At 41.7% G+C, this 22,785-nt stretch overlaps 4 protein-coding genes across 6 annotated transcripts in view; 3 read left to right on the top strand and 1 right to left on the bottom strand.

The window, feature by feature from the left end:
• Nucleotides 1-22,785, top strand: part of LOC306914807 (kelch-like protein 24) — a gene marked incomplete at its 5' end in the record, with an annotated part of 245,141 nt that overhangs the window by 55,122 nt on the left and 167,234 nt on the right. The gene's annotated exons all lie outside the window — the stretch shown is intronic.
• LOC306915707 (protein bicaudal C homolog 1-A-like) lies at nt 2,295-5,447 on the bottom strand. Of its 2 annotated transcripts, none has more exons than XM_079493241.1 (6): nt 5,316-5,447; nt 4,773-4,978; nt 4,177-4,339; nt 3,681-3,826; nt 2,882-2,981; nt 2,295-2,575 (listed from the first exon to the last, which is right to left on the bottom strand). In XM_079493241.1, the coding sequence occupies exons 2-6, from the start codon at nt 4,974-4,976 to the stop codon at nt 2,448-2,450; spliced, it is 741 nt and encodes a 246-aa protein (XP_079349367.1). In that variant the 5' UTR covers nt 4,977-4,978; nt 5,316-5,447; the 3' UTR covers nt 2,295-2,447. The 2 variants fall into 2 exon arrangements, with proteins under 2 accessions (XP_079349367.1, XP_079349368.1); XM_079493242.1 differs by having other exon boundaries at nt 4,201-4,339.
• LOC306915706 (protein regulator of cytokinesis 1-like) lies at nt 8,691-17,924 on the top strand. Of its 2 annotated transcripts, none has more exons than XM_079493240.1 (13): nt 8,691-8,745; nt 9,081-9,213; nt 9,302-9,424; nt 9,754-9,990; nt 10,775-10,945; nt 11,791-11,940; nt 12,061-12,208; nt 14,141-14,277; nt 14,552-14,647; nt 15,299-15,445; nt 15,527-15,652; nt 16,040-16,150; nt 17,276-17,924. In XM_079493240.1, exons 1-13 carry the CDS (start codon nt 8,729-8,731, stop codon nt 17,330-17,332), a joined length of 1,653 nt encoding a protein of 550 aa, XP_079349366.1. In that variant the 5' UTR covers nt 8,691-8,728; the 3' UTR covers nt 17,333-17,924. The 2 variants fall into 2 exon arrangements, with proteins under 2 accessions (XP_079349366.1, XP_079349365.1); XM_079493239.1 differs by having other exon boundaries at nt 15,521-15,652.
• On the top strand, nt 19,485-22,592 carry LOC306915833 (interferon a3-like; the record flags this gene model as incomplete). The annotated part of the gene is made up of 5 exons (XM_079493472.1): nt 19,485-19,541; nt 20,051-20,128; nt 20,802-20,951; nt 21,600-21,677; nt 22,494-22,592. The coding sequence occupies 5 exons, from the start codon at nt 19,485-19,487 to the stop codon at nt 22,590-22,592; spliced, it is 462 nt and encodes a 153-aa protein (XP_079349598.1).

Raw genomic sequence — 22,785 nt, 5'->3', positions numbered from 1 at the left:
TCCGTTCGGCCACCGATCCCAGATAATCCCCCCCAATCATCACAAACAACACAGGAATATGCAAGAGCGCAGCACAATCAAACAGCTGTCAGTGAGACATAACAGCTACATGTAAAACTATCTCTCTCTCTTTGTTGGGGCGACTTCTCCGGACTTTTGGGGGAGTTGGAAAAGGGGCGAGCCGTCTCGTATTCCACCTGCTTAAGCACCCAGATTAGCTTTTCAATGCCTGATCTTCATGTGTACAAGGGGACAGGCAACGCGGTCCACCACCCCCCGCCCCGGACAGACAGGAAAACAGACGTGTTAAGGTGTCAGACTTGGATGGTTAGAACAGCGCGATTACATACAAAGTCAATGCAAGCGAGAATTGCGCGAACGGGCGCGACCTGATGCGGCACAAACGGGACGAACCGAGGCGAATATATATTCAGATCCAATTCCTCATGGGGGCCGAGATCCCTGGTCCAATTCCTCATGGGGGCCCTGGCCCCCCGGCCCCCACAGACTCTACGTCGTTGCTGTAGCGTACCTGCAAACAGTTCAACCTGCAAAGTGAATTCAGACTGAGTAGCCGCCCTAATCTAGTAAGAGAGTGGCGACACTAGTGTTGACTCCCATTGTAACAATGGAATGCGGAAGTGCTCATTATATCTCAATGGGATAGTTCCAGCCATAGGAGCAATGTTTGGAACTATAGCCCATAGGCACCCGCTTTGCGGTGAGATCAAAGCGTGTCGCTACTCTCCTACTCTACACTCTGAGTGAATTGATCCCACACTTTGTTTTTCAATCAAGACTGATCATCTGCACTCTGCACCACACACACGTCACGCACGCACACTCCTGTGATAGTAGCCTAGAAATTAGATGGCTAGTGGTGAAACTTTTTATATTTAATTACATTATAATAAATAAAATAAAAGTTATGTTTTTTTTAGCGATACCATGATATAAACATAGCCCATACCATATCTATTTTCATTTTGCTTGGGTAGAAATAATTAATAATGCTAAAAAATAAATGTTTTGGACATTCATCATTCAGCAATGATGTGAGGCTTCATAAATTTTTTCAATAGTGCATAATGAGACGATTTACATATTTGAATACATTGTCTATTTTAAAACCAGTATGGACACAATGGATGTTTAATAGCAGACATTGTATTGAACTGTACTTTACTGTGCTTGTCTTTGGAAACTAAGTATTCATTGAATACTAATAGTTCAATCCAAAACCATGGACTGTTTTGATAGAATCCATCATCTTCAGACACATGTAGTGTCTGCTGATGGACACTAGATGGGGTCCAAACAGCAGCTGATGTACACAGTGTTCCATCACTACAGTTCACACAACTTCACAACTTTTGAGGGGCGCCAGCCCCGCCCCCTCCTATAGGCCTACACATGTTTAATGTTTGTCTTTAGTTCAATGTTTGATTTGTAAACGAATGAAGTTTACAATGAAGGCCGGGGAAATGTACGTCATGTGTCATTTCACGTCGTATTGTCTCTTTATTGTTAATGGTGTTTAAGGTTTGCGTTATACACATGGAACTCATGATTGAACCATGGCAAATATTAACCAATTCATCATGTAGAAGACAAAAATAAAATGCCGTTTTCTGCCGGTTGTATAGTTCAGGAGCTATGTTGATCTAAAGATTTTCATTTTCATAGCCGGAAAAAAAACATATATGGGACAATAATTAGCTCTGGGAACATCAAAATCATCAACTAGACAAAAGGATTATAAAAAGTTATAGGTTAGAAAAATATATCTTTCGGGTGCATGGGACCCCAAGAATCTCCTCCTCTCCATGGAATTTGGCATCATCATGTCTAACTGCATTGCTCCACAGTTACATTGATCTTCCCTGGTAATATCTTCAGAGGGACAGTATCATCATCCGTGAAAATGAATGGAAAGAGTACGTGTATCAGTGACGATATTAAAACGGTTGGAGACCACTGATCTAGTCTATAGAGCGTCGCAGTCCCGCCCCCTACCATGGACCAGGAAATGAATCCCAATGCATTTTCCCCATAGACATTTGCAAAAGTATTTATTTAAAGACGGTTACGCCGCGGACAAAGCCAACTCGAGTCGTGACAACTCATGACAACACAAACAATATTTTGGACCAAACAAATAATTACAAAGAAGAAAAACAACAAAAAAAGTGTTGTAACCTGCCGTTTTTTTCTTCTTTCTAATTATTTTTTCGGCCCCAAAAATTGTGTTTGTTGTCATGATTTGTCACGACTCGAGTTGGCTTTGTCCGCGGCGTAAACGTCTTTAAATAAATACTTTCTGAAATGTCTATGAGGAAAATGAACGGAGAATCATTTCCTGGTCCATGGTAAGGGGCGGGACTGCGACGCTCTATTAGCAGGAGTGAGCAGGAGTGAGCTGTCCATCAGATGATTGACAGCTGAGGTCACCAACGGCAGCTCTGAGCAGCAGCCTCCACGTCCAGGATTGGAGGAAGTCTCCCACTGGCCCCGCCCTCCAGGTAGGCGGGCTTCATGGTGGGCGTGTCCGAGCTCCGCCTCCTCTGCTTCAGGTCTGCGTCCACAGATTTAATGTTGACAAATATTACAAACGTACAAATATTGACAAACAATATCTGGTTTTACTTTCTTATAGTTGGTTTACTAAACTGACTAACTAGTTCTCTTTTCCTTGTTATTTCTGGTTGAGGCTTCACAGTTGAAGACCTTTACAGTGAAATGGCTTTTTTTTCTCATTTTATTTTGAAGTTTCAGTCCACAACGGTGTTTCAACCAATCAGAAGTTTCCATCCACTGAGGCTATGGAACGCTGGAACTTCACAACATTATGACATCATTGTTATGACATCATCATTCTTACCATATATGGCCAGCAGCATCTTGCGTCTGGCTCCAAACGTGGCCACACCCACTTCCTTCAGGTCTTCGTCAGACAGAGTGAGAAACGTCTGGAAGTCAATCTGACACGCACGCACGCACGCACACACCACACAACACACACACACACACACACACACACACACACACACACACACACACACACACACACACACACACACACACACACAGTCATTATGACATCACCACATTATGACACACACGTACATCAACACATGTAGCCTACACAATAGAGCGTTGCAGTCCCACCCCCTTTCAGAAAGACGCGAGGCACCAGGAGATAATTCCCCATTCATTTTCCCCATAGACGTTTCAAAAAGTATTTATATATATATATTATATTAAAGACCTTTAAAAGCCTCGGACAAATGACAACTCATGACAATAAACACATTTGTTTTTGGACGAATAAATAATTAGAAAGAAGTAAAACAACAACAAAGTGTCGTACCCTGACCTTTTTTCATCTTTCTAATTATCTGTTCGGCCGAAAAAATTTGTTTATTGTCATGAGTTGTCATCTGCCGAGTTGGCTTTGTCCGAGACTTTAAAGGTCTTTAAATAAATACTTTTTGAAAAGTCGGGGGAAAATTAATGGGGAATTATTTCCTGGTGCCTTCGCAGGGGGTGGGACTGCGACAGTCTATGTAATACACTGTGTGTGTGCGTGCGTGCGTGCGTGCGTGCGTGCGTGCGTGCGTGCGTGCGTGCGTGCGTGCGTGCGTGCGTGCGTGCGTGCGTGCGTGCGCATGTAAGCGTACCTCTTGTTGTGTGAACACATCAGTGTATTTGGCCACGCCCAGCTGCTTAAGCAGCTCAGCCAATCGGTCGCAGTCCTGCTGTGGTGAGGGGCTTCGCTGGCTGCAGGTCGACGCCCTCCTGGATGAGGACACGCCCCCACTCTCCGCTGGAGGTCAAAGGTCAAAGAATGTTGGTGTTATTGTTTACCAGTAAAAAACACATTGAGACTAAAGTCTCTTTTACAAGTGTGAACTGGCCAAGAGACAAGGCAAATAATGTTACACAGCTCTGCCAGTACCAACAAAATAAATACAGGACAACATTTAGGACAGACAAATAACATTCGTAAGTACAGTACCCACTACCTATAAGCTCAAGGCAAAAACAGGAAGATCTAATACAATTACCAATAAATACTGAAATAAAGTAACAATGTTTGCTACTAAACTAATATATGACTAGACATGTCCGATGCCTCGAAGCAGGAGCATATAGTGCCAGTATTTAGAAGCTCACAGAAAGTGTCGTGTCGCCCCCTACTAGAAGAAGATGTAAACATAGGGAAGGAGCTGTGATCTGGTGATGAAGAGGAGGGCGAAGAGGGTGAGACGGGTGGCGACAAAGATGTGGAGCCGCGTCTGTCTCTCCAGTTCTCTGAGTTACTCTTCGGACACGCCCACTACAAGAGAGAGACAGACAGGCAGAGAGACAGACAGAAACATCAGTTACTCCTCTGCCACGCCCACTGAGAGACAGACAGGCGGAGAGACAGACATGCAGACAGACAGGCATGGGCAGACAGACAGACACACAGACAGCTGAGTTACAGTTAATAGATTTTCATATTTAAGTTCATTTTAAAAGAAAATACTAATAACAATTTTAATATTTTAATATAATAAAAACAATAAAGCTTTGATACTGGCATCCTATTTATATGTCGTTAAAATAGTATACTTAATATAATAATATAATAAAGCTTTTCTCTATAAATACTAAAGGTAATATACATTGAATGAAACATAGCATTGAATGTTTAAATACTAAAGGTACTATACAGTTTAATGAAACATAGCATTGAATGTTTAAATATAAAATGTATTGAATCTTACCTGCACCTGTCCCTGGGTGGCGCCGTTGCTCAGGTAGGGCTTGTATGAACTGCGTCGGCCAGTCAGGCGCAGTTCGTCTGCGGGCATGGAGCTGCGTCGGCCAATCAGACGCAGTTCCTCGGCGGGCATGGACTTGGAGAAACCCAGACCGCTCCAGGTGTCTGTCGGAGTTCTGACCTCCGAGAGCACTGGCTTCCTCTGCATCGCTACACACGCACGCACGCACGCACACACGCACGCACGCACACACGCACGCACACACGCACACACACACACACACACACACACACACACACACACACACACACACACACACACACACACACACACACTTTTTGAAATGGGGGTCCGTAGACTAATGCATCTCAAACTGAGGGTCCTTGAAATTAAACGAGTTTAGAATCTCTGCTAGAGCCGTAAAAAGTATTAGTTTGCATTGCACAGTGCGCTCAGTGCGCTATTTCCGAACGCGCCCTATATCTCAATGGGGTATTCCTAAATAAAGAATTTGAAACACAGTGAGGTCAAGGGTCAACAACTCACCTCGGGTCGCTGACAGCTTCTTCTGCTCATAGTCCTAAAAAAAACACAAACAGGAAATTATGTCATAGTCCTAAATAACACAAACAGGAAATTATGTCATATTCCTAAATAACACAAACAGGAAATTATGTCATAGTCCTAAATCACACAAACAGGAAATTATGTCATATTCCTAAATAACACAAACAGGAAGTTGTCATAATTGTGTGCTGTGTCACTGCGGTACTCTCTTTTTTTGAGTGGTGTAAACCACTCCTACAACTGGCTTTGTTAGTCTGTGCAGAAAAAATGAGCATGGTTGCTATGTTCACCCTGTTCACCCGGGTGTGATTTCATTACGTTAGACATGATTTCATTACGTCAGACAGGCTATATTACACCACTCAGTTCACACGGGTGTGATTTTTTGGAGAGCGTGGGAGTCCTAAAACACTAAGCCTAAACCTAACCCTAACCCTGTAAAACAAACGCCCCTTCAGCGAGCATCGACTCCCACTCTCAGGTAGTGTCACTGCTGCGTGATTATGAATCCCACCAACGTTATAGGGTAGACCCGCCTCACCATGTGTGTGATTGGCTCCCGGGAAGGCATAGTTTTACTGAGGTTAGGCCGTTCGGGTTAGGTTTAGGGGGGTGCATACTTAGTTTAGACTAGTCATTGGTTAGACATGGGTTAAGGTTAGGTTTAGGTGTGCTGCCCCGTGGGGGGTTAGGTTTAGGGTGAGGGTTTGAGAGTAATGACTGGTCGCAAAAACGAGAACTGTCAATCACAACGACTACTGGCCAATCACAGCAGGGCTTTCCTAGAACTGCGGTGGGATAAATAATCAGTGATAGCTTGTATATCTGGTTTTTGGGGTAGGAGTTTCTCGTTACGTGTTGGAAGCTGCTGTGAGAATGCAACATGAACCACCCGACGTTTACTAAATGTACATGAGGTGAGGTGATATCTGCAAGGTAAATGTAGTAAGTAAGTAGGCCTTGCCGAGCCATGAGGCCAATAGCGTGTACAAATGGAAATAAATGGGCCATGGTTCCCTTTAACCAAATAGGTCTGTAACTCTGAGTGTGTACAGTACAAGTGTACACTCTCAGATTAAATAATGAATTATAAAGTTACAGAACCACTGCTATTGAAATTGTACATCAGAGCGAGGTGAAGTCCACATAGCAGCTGTGACTGTGTGATAAAACCGGTTCCAGGAACGGTTCCGATTCCGGTTCCCTCCGGTTCCCTCCGGTTCTCGGTTCCCAACCCTAGTTTACAACAGACTCACCTCAGTCTGAGGAACCAGCGTCGTTTCTCTCCTCAAGCTGTTCCGTCTGTCGGCCCTCCCTCCCTCCATGTCCGCTAGTAACACTCTGACACACACACAAACACAGACGACACACACACAGACGACACACACACACACACACACACACACACACACACACACACACACACACACACACACACACACACACACACACACACACCATTAATGTCCGGAAGAAATCTTGTGTCTACTGTACTTAAAAAAATGCCAACTTTATGTTTTAGTTTGTAAATGAATGACCTTGTGAGAAAGATATGCGTTGTGAATTTGTTGTGTGTGTGTGTGTGTGTGTGTGTGTGTGTGTGTGTGTGTGTGTCGGTCTCTAAGAGAGCTGTCTGGCGCTTATAGACAGCTATCTTGTTAAGTATAATTGGGCGCAGCTGGCACGCCTGCCTGCTCTCGCAGTGTTTTCTGTATCAAATGAGAAAAATCAGACCCATCTGAACTGAGTTGTACTGTACTGTACTGTACTGTACTGTACTGTACTGTACTGTACTGTACTGTACTGTACTGTACTGTACTGTACTGTACTGTACTGTACTGTACTGTACAAGGAACATCCAGACCCCCAGGAACGCACCCAGGGGGACGGCCCGGGTTCCGGTGACCCACCCCTCCCCGCCCGCATCTAAAACGGTCGAGAAATGACAGAGCTACCGAGTGGAGGTCCCCGGGGGGGTTGTCACCTGTTGGTACTCTAAACAGACAGACATAGGGAACCTAAAAAGACAGACAGACAGACAAAGGGACACACATTGCTGTTCATTGGAGTGGCTGCACCACTCAAAAAGAAAAATTTCTGGTCTCGGTCTCGACTCCCGTCGGTCTCGTCTCGGAATCGATCCCCTACCAACCTGGTCCAACCTGGTCCAGATCACGGTTCTCACCTGAGGAGGGAGTTCTACTTCTAGGGTTTAATACTACAGCTAAATCATTAAATATTTGTAATCTTTTTCTTTATCTACAAGTAAAAACAACTGCAGAACGTCCACTCCAAATAATGGCTAGTGATCAGTTCCACCCCCACAGGGAAATGGGAATACACAAAAAGCGTGCCATTGAATGCAATTTCAAACGCATTTTTTTATCTAAATTATAAATCAACTTTAGGTTGGGCCGGGGAATCTTTCTTTATGCTCTCGCATTTATTTGTTTTGTGTTTGGATTCGTCGTACACGGCCAAAATGTACCCTGTGCTCCTGTGACGTGATGATGTTCCTTTGCTTGCTGGGACTCCGTGTTCCCTCGCCTGTTTGACCAATGCTGCAATGACCTGTGTGTGCGTGTGCAAGAATATTAATATACACTGTCACTCTTTTCTGCTGCTGCTGGGGCAGTATTTTTAATTTAATTTTTAAGGCATGTAGGGCGGGTTGCTACTAGCCTACTGTACAAGCAAACACACAAGTAAACACAACAAATGTCTCTGCGCTCTCTCTGCCACTAACCTGACTCCGCCAGATGGGGCAGTAGAGAGTACACCTGGTTCCCCAGCAGTGTACTCTCTGCAGCTCTGCTGCCCCATCTCAAGGTCAAGGTAAACTTTATTGTCCACAAGGGAAATTTGTCTTGGGCTTTCACCCCAGCTACAGCCACACATAAAACATCAATGACAAACAAAAATACATTACAGCACAGATGATGTGGATAATCTAGCCTCACACAGTTACTGCTGTTTCAGAGCCTCGTTCAACATCTTAGTTGATGCTGGTACAAACGATTTCTTAAATCTGATGTACTTCCACTTTGGTTCTTTGTATCTTCTCCCAGAGGGCAGAGTCAGGTTACTCTGCCACAGCCCACAGTGCCAATTTGCACACCACTGCAACTTGCTAATTAACTATGTATTTTGCAATTTTTGCACCTGCTGAACCTGGCTCTTGGAATATACCAATTTGTGGAGATAGGGGGGAATACATAACAAATATTTTCCCCCTGGAGCCAAGGCAGCTCATAGTCATACTAACCTCGCGTCACCAGGCGGAGGACCCCCGCAATATTTAAAAAGTTCACACCATAGAGTATATAAAGGAGGGTTCACACACGTGACACGCACCTGAGGTGTAAAGTGGAGAAGCCAGTGGTACCATAATCATGAGCACAAGGAGAAGGTTAGTAATAGTAGGTATTTGTATGTGAAAAGTGAGATTAAATTGTTCTGTTGCCGTTGCGTGGTCCTCACTCCTCCTAATCCTGGTAGAAACATTAGCCAGTGTGCATATACAGTAAATTATTTGAACATGGAAGACAAAACCCAAATCAAGATTTAAACTGTCAACTACTTAATTAACATTGTGGGACTCATTTATTTTACTTTTTGAGATGCTAAATTTGGTTTCAGCTTAAAACTCTTTCAGTTCACTCCAGATATGTTGGCCTATCGAACTATACTTGTTTACACTTGAGCATCTGATCTCTAACTTGACCTCATCTTCTGTCATTCCAGTATAGTTCATGCAGAGGAGGCAGTGACCTACCTCAGCAGGGCTTTGCATAGACTGGGGGACATTTGGGAGGATGTAGGCATTCTAGAAGAACAGCGCATAGAGAGAACACACATTGTGTCTAAACACATTAAAGTAAGTTCCACATTATCTGGCAGAAGTCAGCCATCGGTTGGCCTTGGTAACTGGATGGCTGATGAACACCTGTTAACTTGTATTTAAGGAATTGCTGGACAAAATGATTGAGGAGGAACAGACTATGAAGACAAGAATGGCGGCAAACATAGCACTGTTTCAGCAGGAAATTGACATGCTGGGCAAAAAACTTAATCTGCCCCCCTTTGAGGTACATTCCCACAGACACATTTTTGATTTTTAGTACGTCATTCATATGTTTTGTCCATTGACCCATTTTGGGCGGGAACCCCTTTTGGTGTTAGCATTATGTTATGCTTTAGCTATTGAAAAATAGCAGATCTACAAGCTCATAGCGCGCCACTCGGTGGCGCGCTATGAGCTTGTAGGTCTGCTATTTTTGAAAAATCGAAGAACGACTGACATAGAAACTTAGCTTTTTCAGAAAACTGTCATTTTCAAACAGACATTTTTAGAATCTGATCTCAGGTCAAAATGGGTTAAAATCCTTGGTACAACTTTGTCACCATGTGTCTTTAGGCAGAAAGGGGAGGTACCATGCTGGAGCTGGAGAAGGCAACTCGAACATGTGTGGAGGATTTGCGGAGACAGAAGAGCCACAGAATGGAAGTGCTCGGTGGTCTCGTGTCTACAGACCGTGAGCTGTGTAACGGGATGTGTTGTTCCCCCTACGACAGCATCAGCCATGATGATGTACCATCCCTGGAGCAGCTACAGGCCTACCGCTCCTACCTGGACAACCTGGCCAAAGAGAAGGTTTAAAGGACCACTTCACCACTTTTCAACCTATCTTCATATAATAGGTCCTCAGTAATAATCATGATAAAATGGCACCATTTTTTCCTACTCGGTCTGTGTCTCATAGGAGGGCTTTGGGCAGTTCGGACACCCGTCCACCAGTGACATCATCATTAGGCAGATTTGTGGTCCTTTAATGCTTGGTGTTTATTTATTGCAATTTCCCAGTTTTTGACATTTTATGGCTACTTTTCTGAAGTCCTGGGGTCACTGACCATAGTGCAGATTTTACTTAATTAATTGACAAGAGCTTGTAATATCAAATCCAAATCAACCAAAAATACTCATTCTTTAGTGTGCGTTTGTATACTTTAGTAGTGCTGTCCAAATGGTAATGTATGAGCGTCAAGTCTCCAACTCAACCACTGCACTTATGCTGGAGAACTAATCAGTAAACCCTTTAGGTTTGACTATTATCCTGTTCAACTATCTTGTGTTGACTTGTGGTTTTACTCTACACACAGGAGTCCATGTTTAGGTCTTGGCATGGATATAACAGTTCATCATCATGGCTGTAAGGGTACATGTATAAAAGCTAGTCCTAGCTCATTTGAGTCACATTGGAGCTAAAATGGGTCTAGTTGTGTTTTCTATGAAATGGCTGACAATCTGAACCTTTTCGTTTGGACTTCTCCTGGGTTCATGTTGTAGAAATGCCCCTCCTTACTCAAGAGTACTCAACCCTATACATTTTAATCACAAAAAACTAAATGGCATTCCTGCTTTCTGTCTGCTTTTTCAGGAGCGTAGGCTTGAGGAGTTCAGCAGCATAAAGAAGCGGGTCATTTCGTTAATGGATGATTTGGAGTTGGTCCCTGAAAGCAGTTTTGAGAAGCAGGTGTTATGTGAGGATGAGGCATATTTCTGCCTGTCCATCAGCAACCTTGATGGCCTCAAACTCCACCTCGGTCAGGTAAAGGCGTCAGATACACTTTAACTCCACCTCGGTCAGGTAAAGGCTTCAGATACACTGAAACTCCACCTCGGTCAGGTAAAGGCTTCAGATACACTTTAACCACTTGACTGGCGTCCCCCACATTATTTTCTCTAGTCTAAACCAAATCGCTTAGAACTGTGAAATGGCCAATCTACAAGATTGCAATGCATTGTGAGCTGTAGGGTTCATAAGTTATGATGCAACGGACTGAATCAAGTGGAATAATCAGACCCATCTGAAGTGAGTGGTGCTGTACTGTACTTGTGCTGTACGTACTGTACTGTACAAGCCCTCCTCCCTGGCCTGTGTGTGTGTGTGTGTGTGTGTGTGTCTGTGTTAGGCTGTGCAACAGTGACACTTGGTGGTGAACAAACGCTATTTTCGGGGACACAGGGACGGACACAGCCAAACATAGCTGTCTATAGGAGTGGTTGCACCACTCAAAAATAAGACCCATCTGAATTGAGTGGTACTGTACTGTACTGTACTGTACTGTACTGTACTGTACTGTACTGTACTGTACTGTACTGTACTGTACTGTACTGTACTGTACTGTACTGTACTGTACTGTACTGTACTGTACTGTACAAGCCCTCCTCCCTGGCCTGTGTGTCTGTGTGTTAGGTTGTGCAACAGTGACACTTGGTGGTGAACAAACGCTATTTTCTATCTTTTATAGGAGTGGTTGCACCACTCAAATGTTTGACAAGTTAACCATGGTTCATAATCATATTCACCCCTCCTGTCTGTAAATAAAGCTGTGATGGAGATAAAGAATATTCATAGAAAGACTTGCCAATCATCCATTTTTTTTCCACCAGATGGAAGAAGCAAAGCTGCAAAATGAGCAGTATTGTTCTACAATTCGCTCCAAGATCCAGGACCTGTGGGAGAGACTGCACATTCCTCAGGAGGAGAGGGAGGTCATGTCTGACCACATGCTCAATTCCAAGAACAGGAATCGAGAGGCGGTAAGACCTTGTTGTGATACCATTTCTCATTGTCAGCATATTGATCAAGATGATCGCTAACGAGGTGTACTGCAAATTGAGATAAATTGAAACGTCATTGGCTGTGTTCTGCCTGACCAGCTCAAAGATGAGCTCCAGCGCATGGAGGTGCAGAAGTTGAAGAACTTGAAATCTTTCACTGAGGTCATCAGAGCTGAGGTTGTCCTGTTGTGGGACAAGTGTTTCTATAGCCAGGAGCAGCGGCAAGCCTTCACTGCCTATTACGATGGTGAGTGGCTGACCTGACACCCGATCTAACTTCTACTAAATTAATCTATTATAAAGAAAATCTGTCTGTAAATGCACCAAGTCTGTGTGTCTACGTAACTCGAGAACCGTTCGCCCCACCACAGTGCAGTTCCCGGTGTCGAGTCGGTCGGACCCACGGTTGTCCAGAACCGACACAAAAGGCCTCTGCCCGGCATCTGGACCTGATCACCCCTATATGCATAATTGATAATCAGACAATTGGTCCCTCTTAAATTCATCAATATTCATGACTGTCTAGGAAATCCTTGTATAAAATGTGTACAAATGCTTTTTCTTTAGTAGAATAAAAGGTTGGGCAAACTCCCCATTACATTTAGAACTGCAGACTCGCTCTTAAATTTCTGCCCTAACCTAAACGACCATACACTATTAATGCAGAGGTTAAAATGTAATTTAGGTGACATTCACACCAGAAAGCTTTACTGCGATTTAAAACGGATCCACATTGATAAAATTCCCTGCTATGTTTCCTTGCTGCGCCTGACACAGCCAGTGTGAAGGCAAACCGCAGCAAATTAAATATGCAAGAATCCCAACTTCTCCGCCCATTCGCATCGAGTCTACCGAAGTTTTAGGTGAGAATGTGACCTTAGATGGCATGTTATTTAGACGCCTGCCAGGCTCATTTGTTGACCTGGGGTTTAAATGTAATGTATGTTTTTTATATCATACTTTTTAGATTGATGCTAGGTTCTTGGTTTACCTATACACTAGACAGGAACGCCCAAAAACGTCACATCCGGTTTTAGCCTGGGGTAAGAATTTTCTATGGCTGCCAATGCAACTTGGTCCAATCCTTAATCCCATACGGACAAACATCTATGCCGATGCTATCTAACTTGCGGAGGTAGCGTGCCTTGTCCACGGGCAACAGATCTTTCAACGTATGGCATTGCAAATACGTTTGATAATCGCTACTCTGCTCACTATTGTTTTGAAAATGCAGCAAATTGCATTGCAGTGAACGAGCGTGAATCACAACTTCCCCTGGGGGTGGGCGGAGTCACAGTTTGAGGTGCTGACTACGCGCCGTGGTGTCAGTGTATATAATCTTAGGTGACTGAGGTACTATGCGTGTGTTTATCTTTCTTAATGCAAGTTGCTGGATAAAGGGCGTCTGCTAAATGCCTAAATTGGAGGTGTTTGTTTGCTATGATGGATCTGTGCATACAGTACGTCAACCGCTTAAACCATGTTTGCTATGATTGATCTGTGCATACGTCAACCGCTTAAACCAACTCCCATCTTAGTTGAAAATGGCAACGATTAACATTTGGTGAACACAGCAGATCTACAAGCTTATATAGATCATAAGCTTGTAGATCTGCTGTGTTCACCAATCGTTCACGTGGTTAAAGGACCACTTCACCACTTTTCAACATCTCTTCATATAATTGGTCCTCACTAATGTTCATAATAAAACACCACCATTTTTTCCTACTCAGTCTGTGTCTCATAGGAGGGCTTTGGGCAGTTCGGACACCCGTCCACCAGTGACATCATCAATAGGCAGATTTTGTTTTTAAACAAGATTTGTTTTAAAATATATTTAGATTTTTATTATTGTGAGAACGATGGCTTCAACTTTTACATTGCAACTTTTCAGGAAAAGAAAGCCTGCCGTTTCTATTAGCTTGGATTCACCATCGATGATGTCACTGGTGGACGGGTTTCTGAACTGCCCACAGCCTTCCTATGAGACACAGACTGAGTAGAAAAAATGGTGGTATTTTATCATGAACATTAGTTAGGACCAATTATAGGAAGAGAAGTTGAAAAGTGGTGAAGTGGTCCTTTAATGAAATTGTTGAACAAAGGTGCATGCTCTGTAATATCCACAATTCGGCCTTTTCCACAAATGTGTACATGCAATGATTGCATCTTTCTCAAGACAACTTCACAGAGGAGCTTCTCAGCCTGCACGAACAGGAGGTGGTGATTCTCAACCAGTACTATGAGGACCACAGAGTACTGTTTGAGGGAGTCACACAGTGGCAAGAAAACTGGGAACTCTTTGTGGAGCTTGATGTGAGTACTCTGTCACACTCTGAGGATTGTGTGCACATCTTATGCCTGTATTTAGGCCAGGTGGGTTATCTTTTTCTCTCTTCTCTGGCGGGGGGGGTGGTGGTGTGTGTGTGTGTGTGTGTGTGTGTGTGTGTGTGTGTGTGTGTGTGTTTTACAAGTTAATATTAAACCAGAATGGAACCTTTCGTCCGAATGTGTTCTGATAATGAAGATAACACTGTACAATCTTTTACTTTTAGTAACAACTCATTGTATGCATATTCTTCCACCTCAGAAAAAGGCCAATGATCCCTCCAGATTTAACAATCGAGGAGGGAACCTTCTTAAAGAACAGAAGCACAGGTCTGATATACAGAAAGGCCTGTCCAAGGTGAGCAGATCGTTAAATGTTTTCTATAGGCACAAGATACATTTGTCTGCACGCTTACCTGATGACAAAATTATCACAGATATAACTGTTGGTATTCAAATGCTACCCATAGAGGCCCACTTGTTTTGGTTTTGTAATTGGCATTGCATGTGTCGACTATGCCTAGAGCCAAAAAAGAAACTCCCTGCCCTGCATCTCCCGGTTTGGGAAGTTACTGCTTACTGCATGGTTGGTGCATAGTCAACACTGGCCAGTACGTGGTGCTCTTTAAGCATGTACTGTATGATATTGGTTCAACAGGCCAATGCATAGGGCTTGCAGTTGAACTGCAAGCTTAACCCTGGCAACCCTATTTAAAGCATGTCATTTTAGATGACAAATGGCAGTTTAAAAGCTCATCTAACCAATTGTGAGCTTGTAGATTGACCATTTTGTCTTAACTAAATACAGGGATGAGTCATTTAAAAAATAACAGACATTGATGAGACAAAAGTGTCGGGTACTTTATTATTATAATTTTTTTTACATCATGCATTACTGGTGGTGTTACTTGTACAGCATTGATGGTGCTTTTAACTTTTACAGCACACACATCCTCAGTGTTAAAAAAAAATGACCCGGTTTGGTGTCAATGTCCTGTTTCGTCTCCAGCTAGAGAAGACCCTCAAGGCACAGGTTGAGGTGTGGCAACAAGAGCACGGCAAGGACTTTTTTGTTAACGGGCAGCAGTTTATCAACTACATGGCAACGAAGTGGAACAACCTCCAGGCAGAGAAGGAGCTGGAAAAGATGGAGAGGGTAAACCACACTGGACTAATAATCAAGTCATCTCATTTGTGAACGGTTTTTCAAAACATGTTCCTTTTTTAACAGCAACAGAAGAAGCTCAAGCTAAAGGAAGAGGAGATCCGCTTCGGCACTACAAGAATGACCCCAGCCAAGAGGCGGCTGGCAGCCACTCCCACCTTGCCAAAGGTCAGCTCCGCGCCTGCCAAAATGGCAAAGGTAAGATGCTGTAAAGAGTTGTTGTGGTTCATAGCAATTGAATGAATACAAAAAAAATCGAATCCATTTAACCCATTTTGACCTGAGATCAGATTCTAAAAATGTCTTCTACATCCTGACAGTTTTCTGAAAAAGCTATGTTTCTATGTCGGTCGTTCTTCGATTTTTCAAAAATAGCAGACCTACAAGCTCGTGGCGCGCTATGAGCTTGTAGATCTGCTATTTTTCAATAGCTAAAGCACAACATAATGCTAACACCAAAAGGGGTTCCCGCCCAGAATGGGTGTATATGGATTTAAAAAGTCTTATAATAATTAAGAAAATTGTTGCAGCCCTAGTTCATTATAAAATCATTCTGCACGGTAACCCACTACCTTCATTCCACAGTCCACCAGCTCCCCAACACTCTCCACATCCAACGCTGCCCACACTTCAGACTTTGGAACAGCTAGCCTTAAGATGGCACTCCACTCCAAGACTATACTGTCTTCTAGCCAGGTATGTTCACTTCACACTGATCTCCTGCCATGGTTTGCCTTTTTGAGTGCTGCAACCACTCCCTTACGGAGGTGTGTGTGGGTGGCTGGCTGGCTGGGTGGGTGGGTGTCTGGGTATGAGCATGAAAACAGCATGGTGGTTTAACTTGTTTTTCACCACCTGTGCGCAACCTAACACACACACAAACACACAGGCACGCTCGTCAGGAAAGTTGAAAAACATGTATTCAATGGGATTTCATCACTGGCAGTGTGGATGCGGTGTAAGGCTCTTTTCTTTCCTCATGAGTTCAGACTGAGTAGTTCATAGTGGTACAATGAACCTACATTCAGGCGAGCAAAGTCCCAAGGAAAAATAAACTACAAAAAAATGGAAGTAATGACATGTAGGGAGATATTTACACTACTATAAATGAAAGGTGGGAAAGCATGCCAATTTTGCCAACGTTTTAACCTGGGTGTTTAGAAATGCAAACCGCAAGTAAGTCCACCTGAGTATTGACAGACTGTACTGTCTGTACCATCCTGTATTAGTATTGGTGAGGTCTCCTGAATTGGTGGGTTGTCTTTGGATATGTAGTAGTTTAATTTGTATTTTGTAATGAGTTTCATCATTTCAGATGTGATGCTTAATGTTAATTTGTTGACCGACACTAGGTTTATGTCTGCCTCTCCACTGCCAACTTAAACTTCCTACACAAGACCATAGTTAAAAATGCCTCAATGGAATAGGGAGACAACCTCAGAGTCCAAACTACAGATGGATTTTCTAGTTCTAGAAGTCTTTGGTTGAACTCAAAACATCAGAAGGAATTTCCTCTTAGAAGAGCAACATGTTGGGTGTTTTATCTCCTCTGCAATATACAGTATGACTGGTTTGTCTGCTGGTTTGCATGCCATAACATTATTGTTTAAATTCTTGAGTTCTTAACGAAAAAGTGAATTATTGGCTAACCCTGCACTAAATACTACCTACCTTAACATCCTTCAGGTACCTTAGTATTGGCCATTATGTTTCTCTGGTTATTTCACAGGTGAAATGTATCTTGTTTGTATCAGTATTCAAATCTCTAACAGAAATTCCTAGTCTAAAGACTAAAGAATGATGCTTTTCCTTTCCTTGCAGCAAGAATTAACCATGGAAGGGCAGATGAACTCAACTGAAGTCTCGCATCACCAGTAACCGCAACCAGGAGCATCTAATTGCATGTATTAGGCTTTTAGTTTCAAATATCCATAACTTGGATATCTAAAATCCACATTCTGCATAATCTACAATATTCTTACTAGGAGAAACTACCATTTCATATATCTACAATGCAAGTCTTACTAGGGGAAACTACCATTTCAGATATTAAAAAAAACATTCCTTACATCCATAATTTCATTTTGTACATCCAAAAATACATTGTGAAATGTGTGACTAGTAGAAATCTAATTATGGATATCCACAATTCATATTATGACTAGTGCAAATGTAATTTAGTATATCTGAAATGGTAGTTTGTCCTATTAAGAATTAAATTATAGATATCCAGAATGTTTTTTTTTTTTTTAGAAGCAGTTAGGGATATCTGAAACTAAAAGCCCCATACACATGAATGTCAAAAGTGATGTCATTCCTCCTAGGAAGAATGAGGTTATGGACAGTTGGGAGGAATGTTTGAGGGTGGTTTGATTAAAAGTTAAAACGGCTTGCCATAGACTGTTATAACCAGACTGTTATAATATATAATGTATTTTTATAGAATTTGAAATAAAATGTTATATTGTCACACGTGTACTTTGTGTCTATTTGTAATGAATGCATGAAGCGTATTTTTCTTACCCTGAACTCCACATTTAAAACGATGGTCCTTGGTTGAAAGCAGAACGATGTCCTTTTCTATATCGGTGTTTGGTTGTCATTTATTTCCCGCTTACTGTACGTATATCTGCTGCTCATACTGCGTAGCTACTTTTCGTTTTCACTTGATTTGAAATGATTTCATTGCACCTGAAGGGTCTGAAGTCTACATTCACACAGGTTTCATCATCTGTCCTTAAGGAGTTTACTAATATTACTGATAGTGAATGGTATCAATTCAATCTTTATTGCAGACTCAGGGGAATCCATATCACAGTACAAAACAACAGAATCTATACATAAGATTGCACTGCAGAGCAGGTGGGGACCCCAACACTGACGAACATGTGGCTTGCACTGGAGCTTCTTGGAGCTCTCAGTAGCAGCCTCATACAGTCATTGTAGGCCACTGTCAATCTTATGACATTATGTTGCCACTGCCAGATTATTGGCAATTGCTATCATTACTGTAGCTCAATGTGAGTTTATGTATGGTGTAACTGCTATATAATTTCACAGATCAAAAAGTACTGTATTTATATAAACACTAGTAACACACTCAAGCAGTCTAGCCTAGTGTTCTGTGGTTTACAACGGTCTTCAACAGGTGGTCTGCCAAATCCTTGACAGGAACTTCCCTATTCTGGCAGGAACACAAAATAGATCTACAGGCTTGCTGCAGTGCTGTGAGCTTTGTAGGTCGGCCAGCTTTGGTGTATTTTGGGGGGGGTCGTCTCACTGCGAGGCGGTGTGAGCAGTGAGGAACAGTCAAAACTAAATATAATGCCTACTAGTGCTTGTCAGGGTGGGGGTCCCCAGTTCAAAATTCTTTAAGGGATCTTGTCCTGAAAAGTTTTGGAACCCTTTATTTACACAACACTGATCGTGCTCTCAACTTGTGTCAAGTCTATTATGAAAAGGTTTAATCTGCAACACAATTTCATGTATTTCATTTCATGTCTCTCTCAACTAAAGGGCCTGAAAAATGTTGTGACAACACCTGTTTTACAACATGGGCATATCTGAAGTTCAATCATTGGCACAGCCCATTAGGGCTCTGAGTAGGCTAATCTTTACTAAAGCAAACAACTGGTAGGCTACAAACTTGGGAAATGTCTCAATATGGATGGCACATGGAGAGCAGAGTTTGACAGCTAAGTTAATTCTCCATTTAGATAACTAATTTGTTAAGGGTCATCGAGCTAAATAAGAATTATCAACTGTACTTTCCAAGACCAGTGGACCGCTTTCTGAACCGTTTACAACCACTGTCAAGTCCGGAAAGTGAAACAGGTGAGCCTTATTCGATTTGTTCAAGTATAAATGGAACTGAGAGACATGGCTAATGGTAAACTGGTCTTCGAAAACCAAATGTATTTGTTTATTATTACAAAGGATAAACATACCATTCAAAATGTTCACCAAGATATTATTTTTTTGCTTGTGTTTAAATGTATGCAGCCATGGGATGTCGCTAAGTTGCAGATGGATGGAGCATAAATTCAGACAGTACAGTGAAAACTCGTTGCTTTTGCTGGCTAAGCTGGTAAGTGGCTTTTGGTTACTCACAGGATGACTGAAAACTATCTTTTGACATCTTTCACTAGTTGTCAGAGTGGACAGAGTGTGTCTAGTGTGTGATTTGAAAGAAATTGAAAATTAAATTCATATTTTTGTTTTACTGCCCATTATATGAAGAATTAAGACATGTATTATTTTATAAAATGACAACCATCTGTCTTTTTCTGGTTAGAGGACTACGAAAAGCTGGAATTTTGTTTTAGGAAAGGTATTTTTGCTTTAGTATGTTTTTTATGCAAAGCGTGGGAAAAAAGGCAGAATGTTTTGTTTGTGTAAAAAAAAGAAAAAGAAAAACTGTTTCTTGTACACAATGCAATACTGACGCAATGATTTGTATGGTGTGTCCTATAAATCCATGTGGGCTGGGCGCCTTGGGCACATGACACAAAAATAAAGAATCTATCTATCTATCTATCTATCTATCTATCTATCTATCTATTTGTCTAATATGCTAAATGTTTGTGTCAAACGTAGGGTGGAGCTTTTACAGAGGAGGATTCTGCTGCAGTTCCCTTCCCACATGGCCTGTACACTCGGGCATTTAAAGCATCGGTAAGTTCCGAGTCATAAAATGTCTTAAATTCTTAAACATGGGGAAACGTGGGGTATAATCTCCATCCTTTTCATTCTGAGACTATGGATATGTGAGGTTTTTATAATGGACCGGTAAGCAGTTTTAATTGGTACTTAATAAACATTAATAGTAGGCTACTACTGCAGTAGCTTATCAATTTGGCCGGCATAACTACTATACCATTATAAAGCATTCACGGTTTACTGATCTAAATGACAACACACCTGCTGAGGAGGTATGTTGTCGTTTAGATCCATTTAATTATTGATTGGATGAACAATTATTCTTCTGGGGCTGCCTAAATGCCTAAGACCTATACAGTATGTATGCTGATGTAGGTTATAGTTCATTAGTAAATGTTATAAAGGACATAGTTATTATTTCTCTGTCTGTATTCATTATTAGTTAATAGTGCTATCACCTATGAATAACTAACCACTACTCATAAATAAATTGATAAATGAAATGCAGTATAGTAGGCGTTAGGCTATGTTTATCATTTAATCAATCAAATCTACAAAGTAAAGCAATTGCATTGTCACCTGCTATAGAGACAAAATATTGTTATGTTCTCAGTATGCATAATGTAATAACATAGGCCTACTTCTACTGTAGTGTAGTGGTTTATCAGCAGTTTCTTTCTGTTCACAGCCAGAGGACAAGCTTGCCTTCATTGTGCAGACTATAGAGGAGATGGCTGAGCTATTTGAGGAGGACCTGGACGCTGTGTCCTGGGACGACAGCAGGGTGGAGGACTTTGTTAATGTCTTAGTCCAGCAGGGCGAGGGCCTACGCTCCTGTGTAAGCATTGTTTGACCTGTTTTATACTTTCAATAATGCTTGAAAATAGCCGATCTACATTGTCTTTGAATACATTCTAGGTGCTTGTTTGTGAAATCCCGCAGAGATGTAAAATAGGATATTATACCACAATTGTTACGACGTAGGTCGCAGTTTACTATGAAGACCTGCATCTCCCGTCAGTCAGTCCATCAGTCACGCCTCGTGACACGCTCCATATATGGCCAATACAGAATTCATTCAATATGTTGATCTAACCTCATCAAACCCTTAGATCTCCATATATGGAGCTGACCTGTTCTGACATTCCATATAATTATTGATCTGACCTCATCAAACCCTGTACACTCAAGACACGCTCACATATATGGCCAGTACAGAAGTCGCAGTTTACTAGTGACCTTGCCATTTAGGGCGAGGTCGCTTCTCGCCCTCAGGGCGTCTTAATTAAGGGTGTATGTATGTGTGTGTGTATATATATATATATATATATATATATATATATATATATATATATATATATATATATATATATATATATATATATATATATATATTTAAGTGTATTATTATTTGAATGAACTGAATAACTAATTACACGTTGGTTGGATTTATGCGATAACCAATTATGGTATTATTCTGTTGTAGATGGTGAATCGGATGAAAAAGAGCAGGAAGGTGCACTTGTACTTCAAGAGGCTGTCACACCATGTCCTGGAGCAGATGGTGAGAATAATCTAAGAATAACCTCCATTTGGGCTCTTTATTGAGGGTTCACATAATAGGCCTTGCAAAAGAAAAAATAAGTCTGCACACCGTTTTGAAAGCTCCTCCAAAAACTTTATTTACCAAGGTGGGTAAAATTAAAAAACGCAACGTTTCGGCCTCTGTGGCCTTCGTCACGTATACTCAGTACTCCTGACGAGTGCAGTTCGTTATTTTTGTTCGATCACCCGTTGAATTAGCCTGGGATGTGCGTGCACCTCCTGACCACTTTCACATAGGCCATAGCATTTTGTTTATTAAACCACGTTCAACCTGGCAGTCTCTATTTTAGGTATATTATTCTAGGTGAGCATTTTCAAAAGATTTAAAAAAAAAATGCCGGGAGTAGCAGATCTGCAAGCTGACCATGCTTTGCAATGCAATGCGCTGTGAGCTTGTAGATCAGTTTTTTTTTGCTGTAGTGCAATAACCCCTGTGGTCTTTGAGGTGGTTGCAAGGGACTCCCCAGCTAAATGAGTTCATATACTGTAGTATCAAAATTAGAGGCCGATTCTAAAAGCACCTTCTAAATCCCAGTGATGTAGTAACTTAGTACAATTTCAGTACTTTTACTTCAACTCTACTAGGCCTACATTTCAGAGGCAAATATTATACTTTTACTCCACTACAATATTATCGAAACAACACAATTAAATCTTGTATAAGGGGTTCCTGACTCAAAATGTTTGGGGTCCAAAGCCAAATACATATTAATTTGGGTGTCTTTTACATGAAAAGGTTTGTGAATGGCTGCTCAACACTATTTCCTGTCTGCAGGGTCACAGCGCTGAGGCCTGGGAGTTGATCAGGAAGGAGATCAGAAGTCACCTTCTGAGACTTGACCTTCTGGCTTCTGCCACATTCATCGCAAACTGAAAACTCTTTCTCTCCATTTGATGTATTATCTAATTTAATTTTTTTATATTTATTTATTTATTTATTTATTGGTCCATTTATAATTTATTTGTTGAATAATGCTAGATATTTGTAAAATAATTTATTTTTGTATTTGTTATCTTATGCATATGTTGATGACACGAAATACATCTTTTATACGTATTTATATATG

The sequence above is a fragment of the Electrona antarctica genome (genome assembly GCF_951216825.1).
Source record: "Electrona antarctica genome assembly, chromosome: 22".
Taxonomy (NCBI): domain Eukaryota; kingdom Metazoa; phylum Chordata; class Actinopteri; order Myctophiformes; family Myctophidae; genus Electrona; species Electrona antarctica.
Note: the sequence above shows the minus strand (reverse complement) of the source record. Positions and strands in the feature narration are given on the sequence as shown.

What these genes read in the sequence shown, in the direction of transcription:
- LOC306915707 (XM_079493241.1), bottom strand. Translation starts at nt 4,976, where the DNA reads ATGCAGAGGAAGCCAGTGCTCTCGGAGGTCAGAACTCCGACAGACACC. An exon ending in GGGGCGACACGACACTTTCT is followed by an intron (nt 3,827 to 4,176) that starts GTGAGCTTCTAA and finishes TTTGACCTCCAG; the next exon opens with CGGAGAGTGGGGGCGTGTCC. An exon ending in GATGCTGCTGGCCATATATG is followed by an intron (nt 2,576 to 2,881) that starts GTAAGAATGATG and finishes CTGTGGACGCAG; the next exon opens with ACCTGAAGCAGAGGAGGCGG.
- LOC306915706 (XM_079493239.1), top strand. An exon ending in TCAAACTCCACCTCGGTCAG is followed by an intron (nt 10,946 to 11,790) that starts GTAAAGGCGTCA and finishes TTTTTCCACCAG; the next exon opens with ATGGAAGAAGCAAAGCTGCA. An exon ending in AACTCTTTGTGGAGCTTGAT is followed by an intron (nt 14,278 to 14,551) that starts GTGAGTACTCTG and finishes CTTCCACCTCAG; the next exon opens with AAAAAGGCCAATGATCCCTC.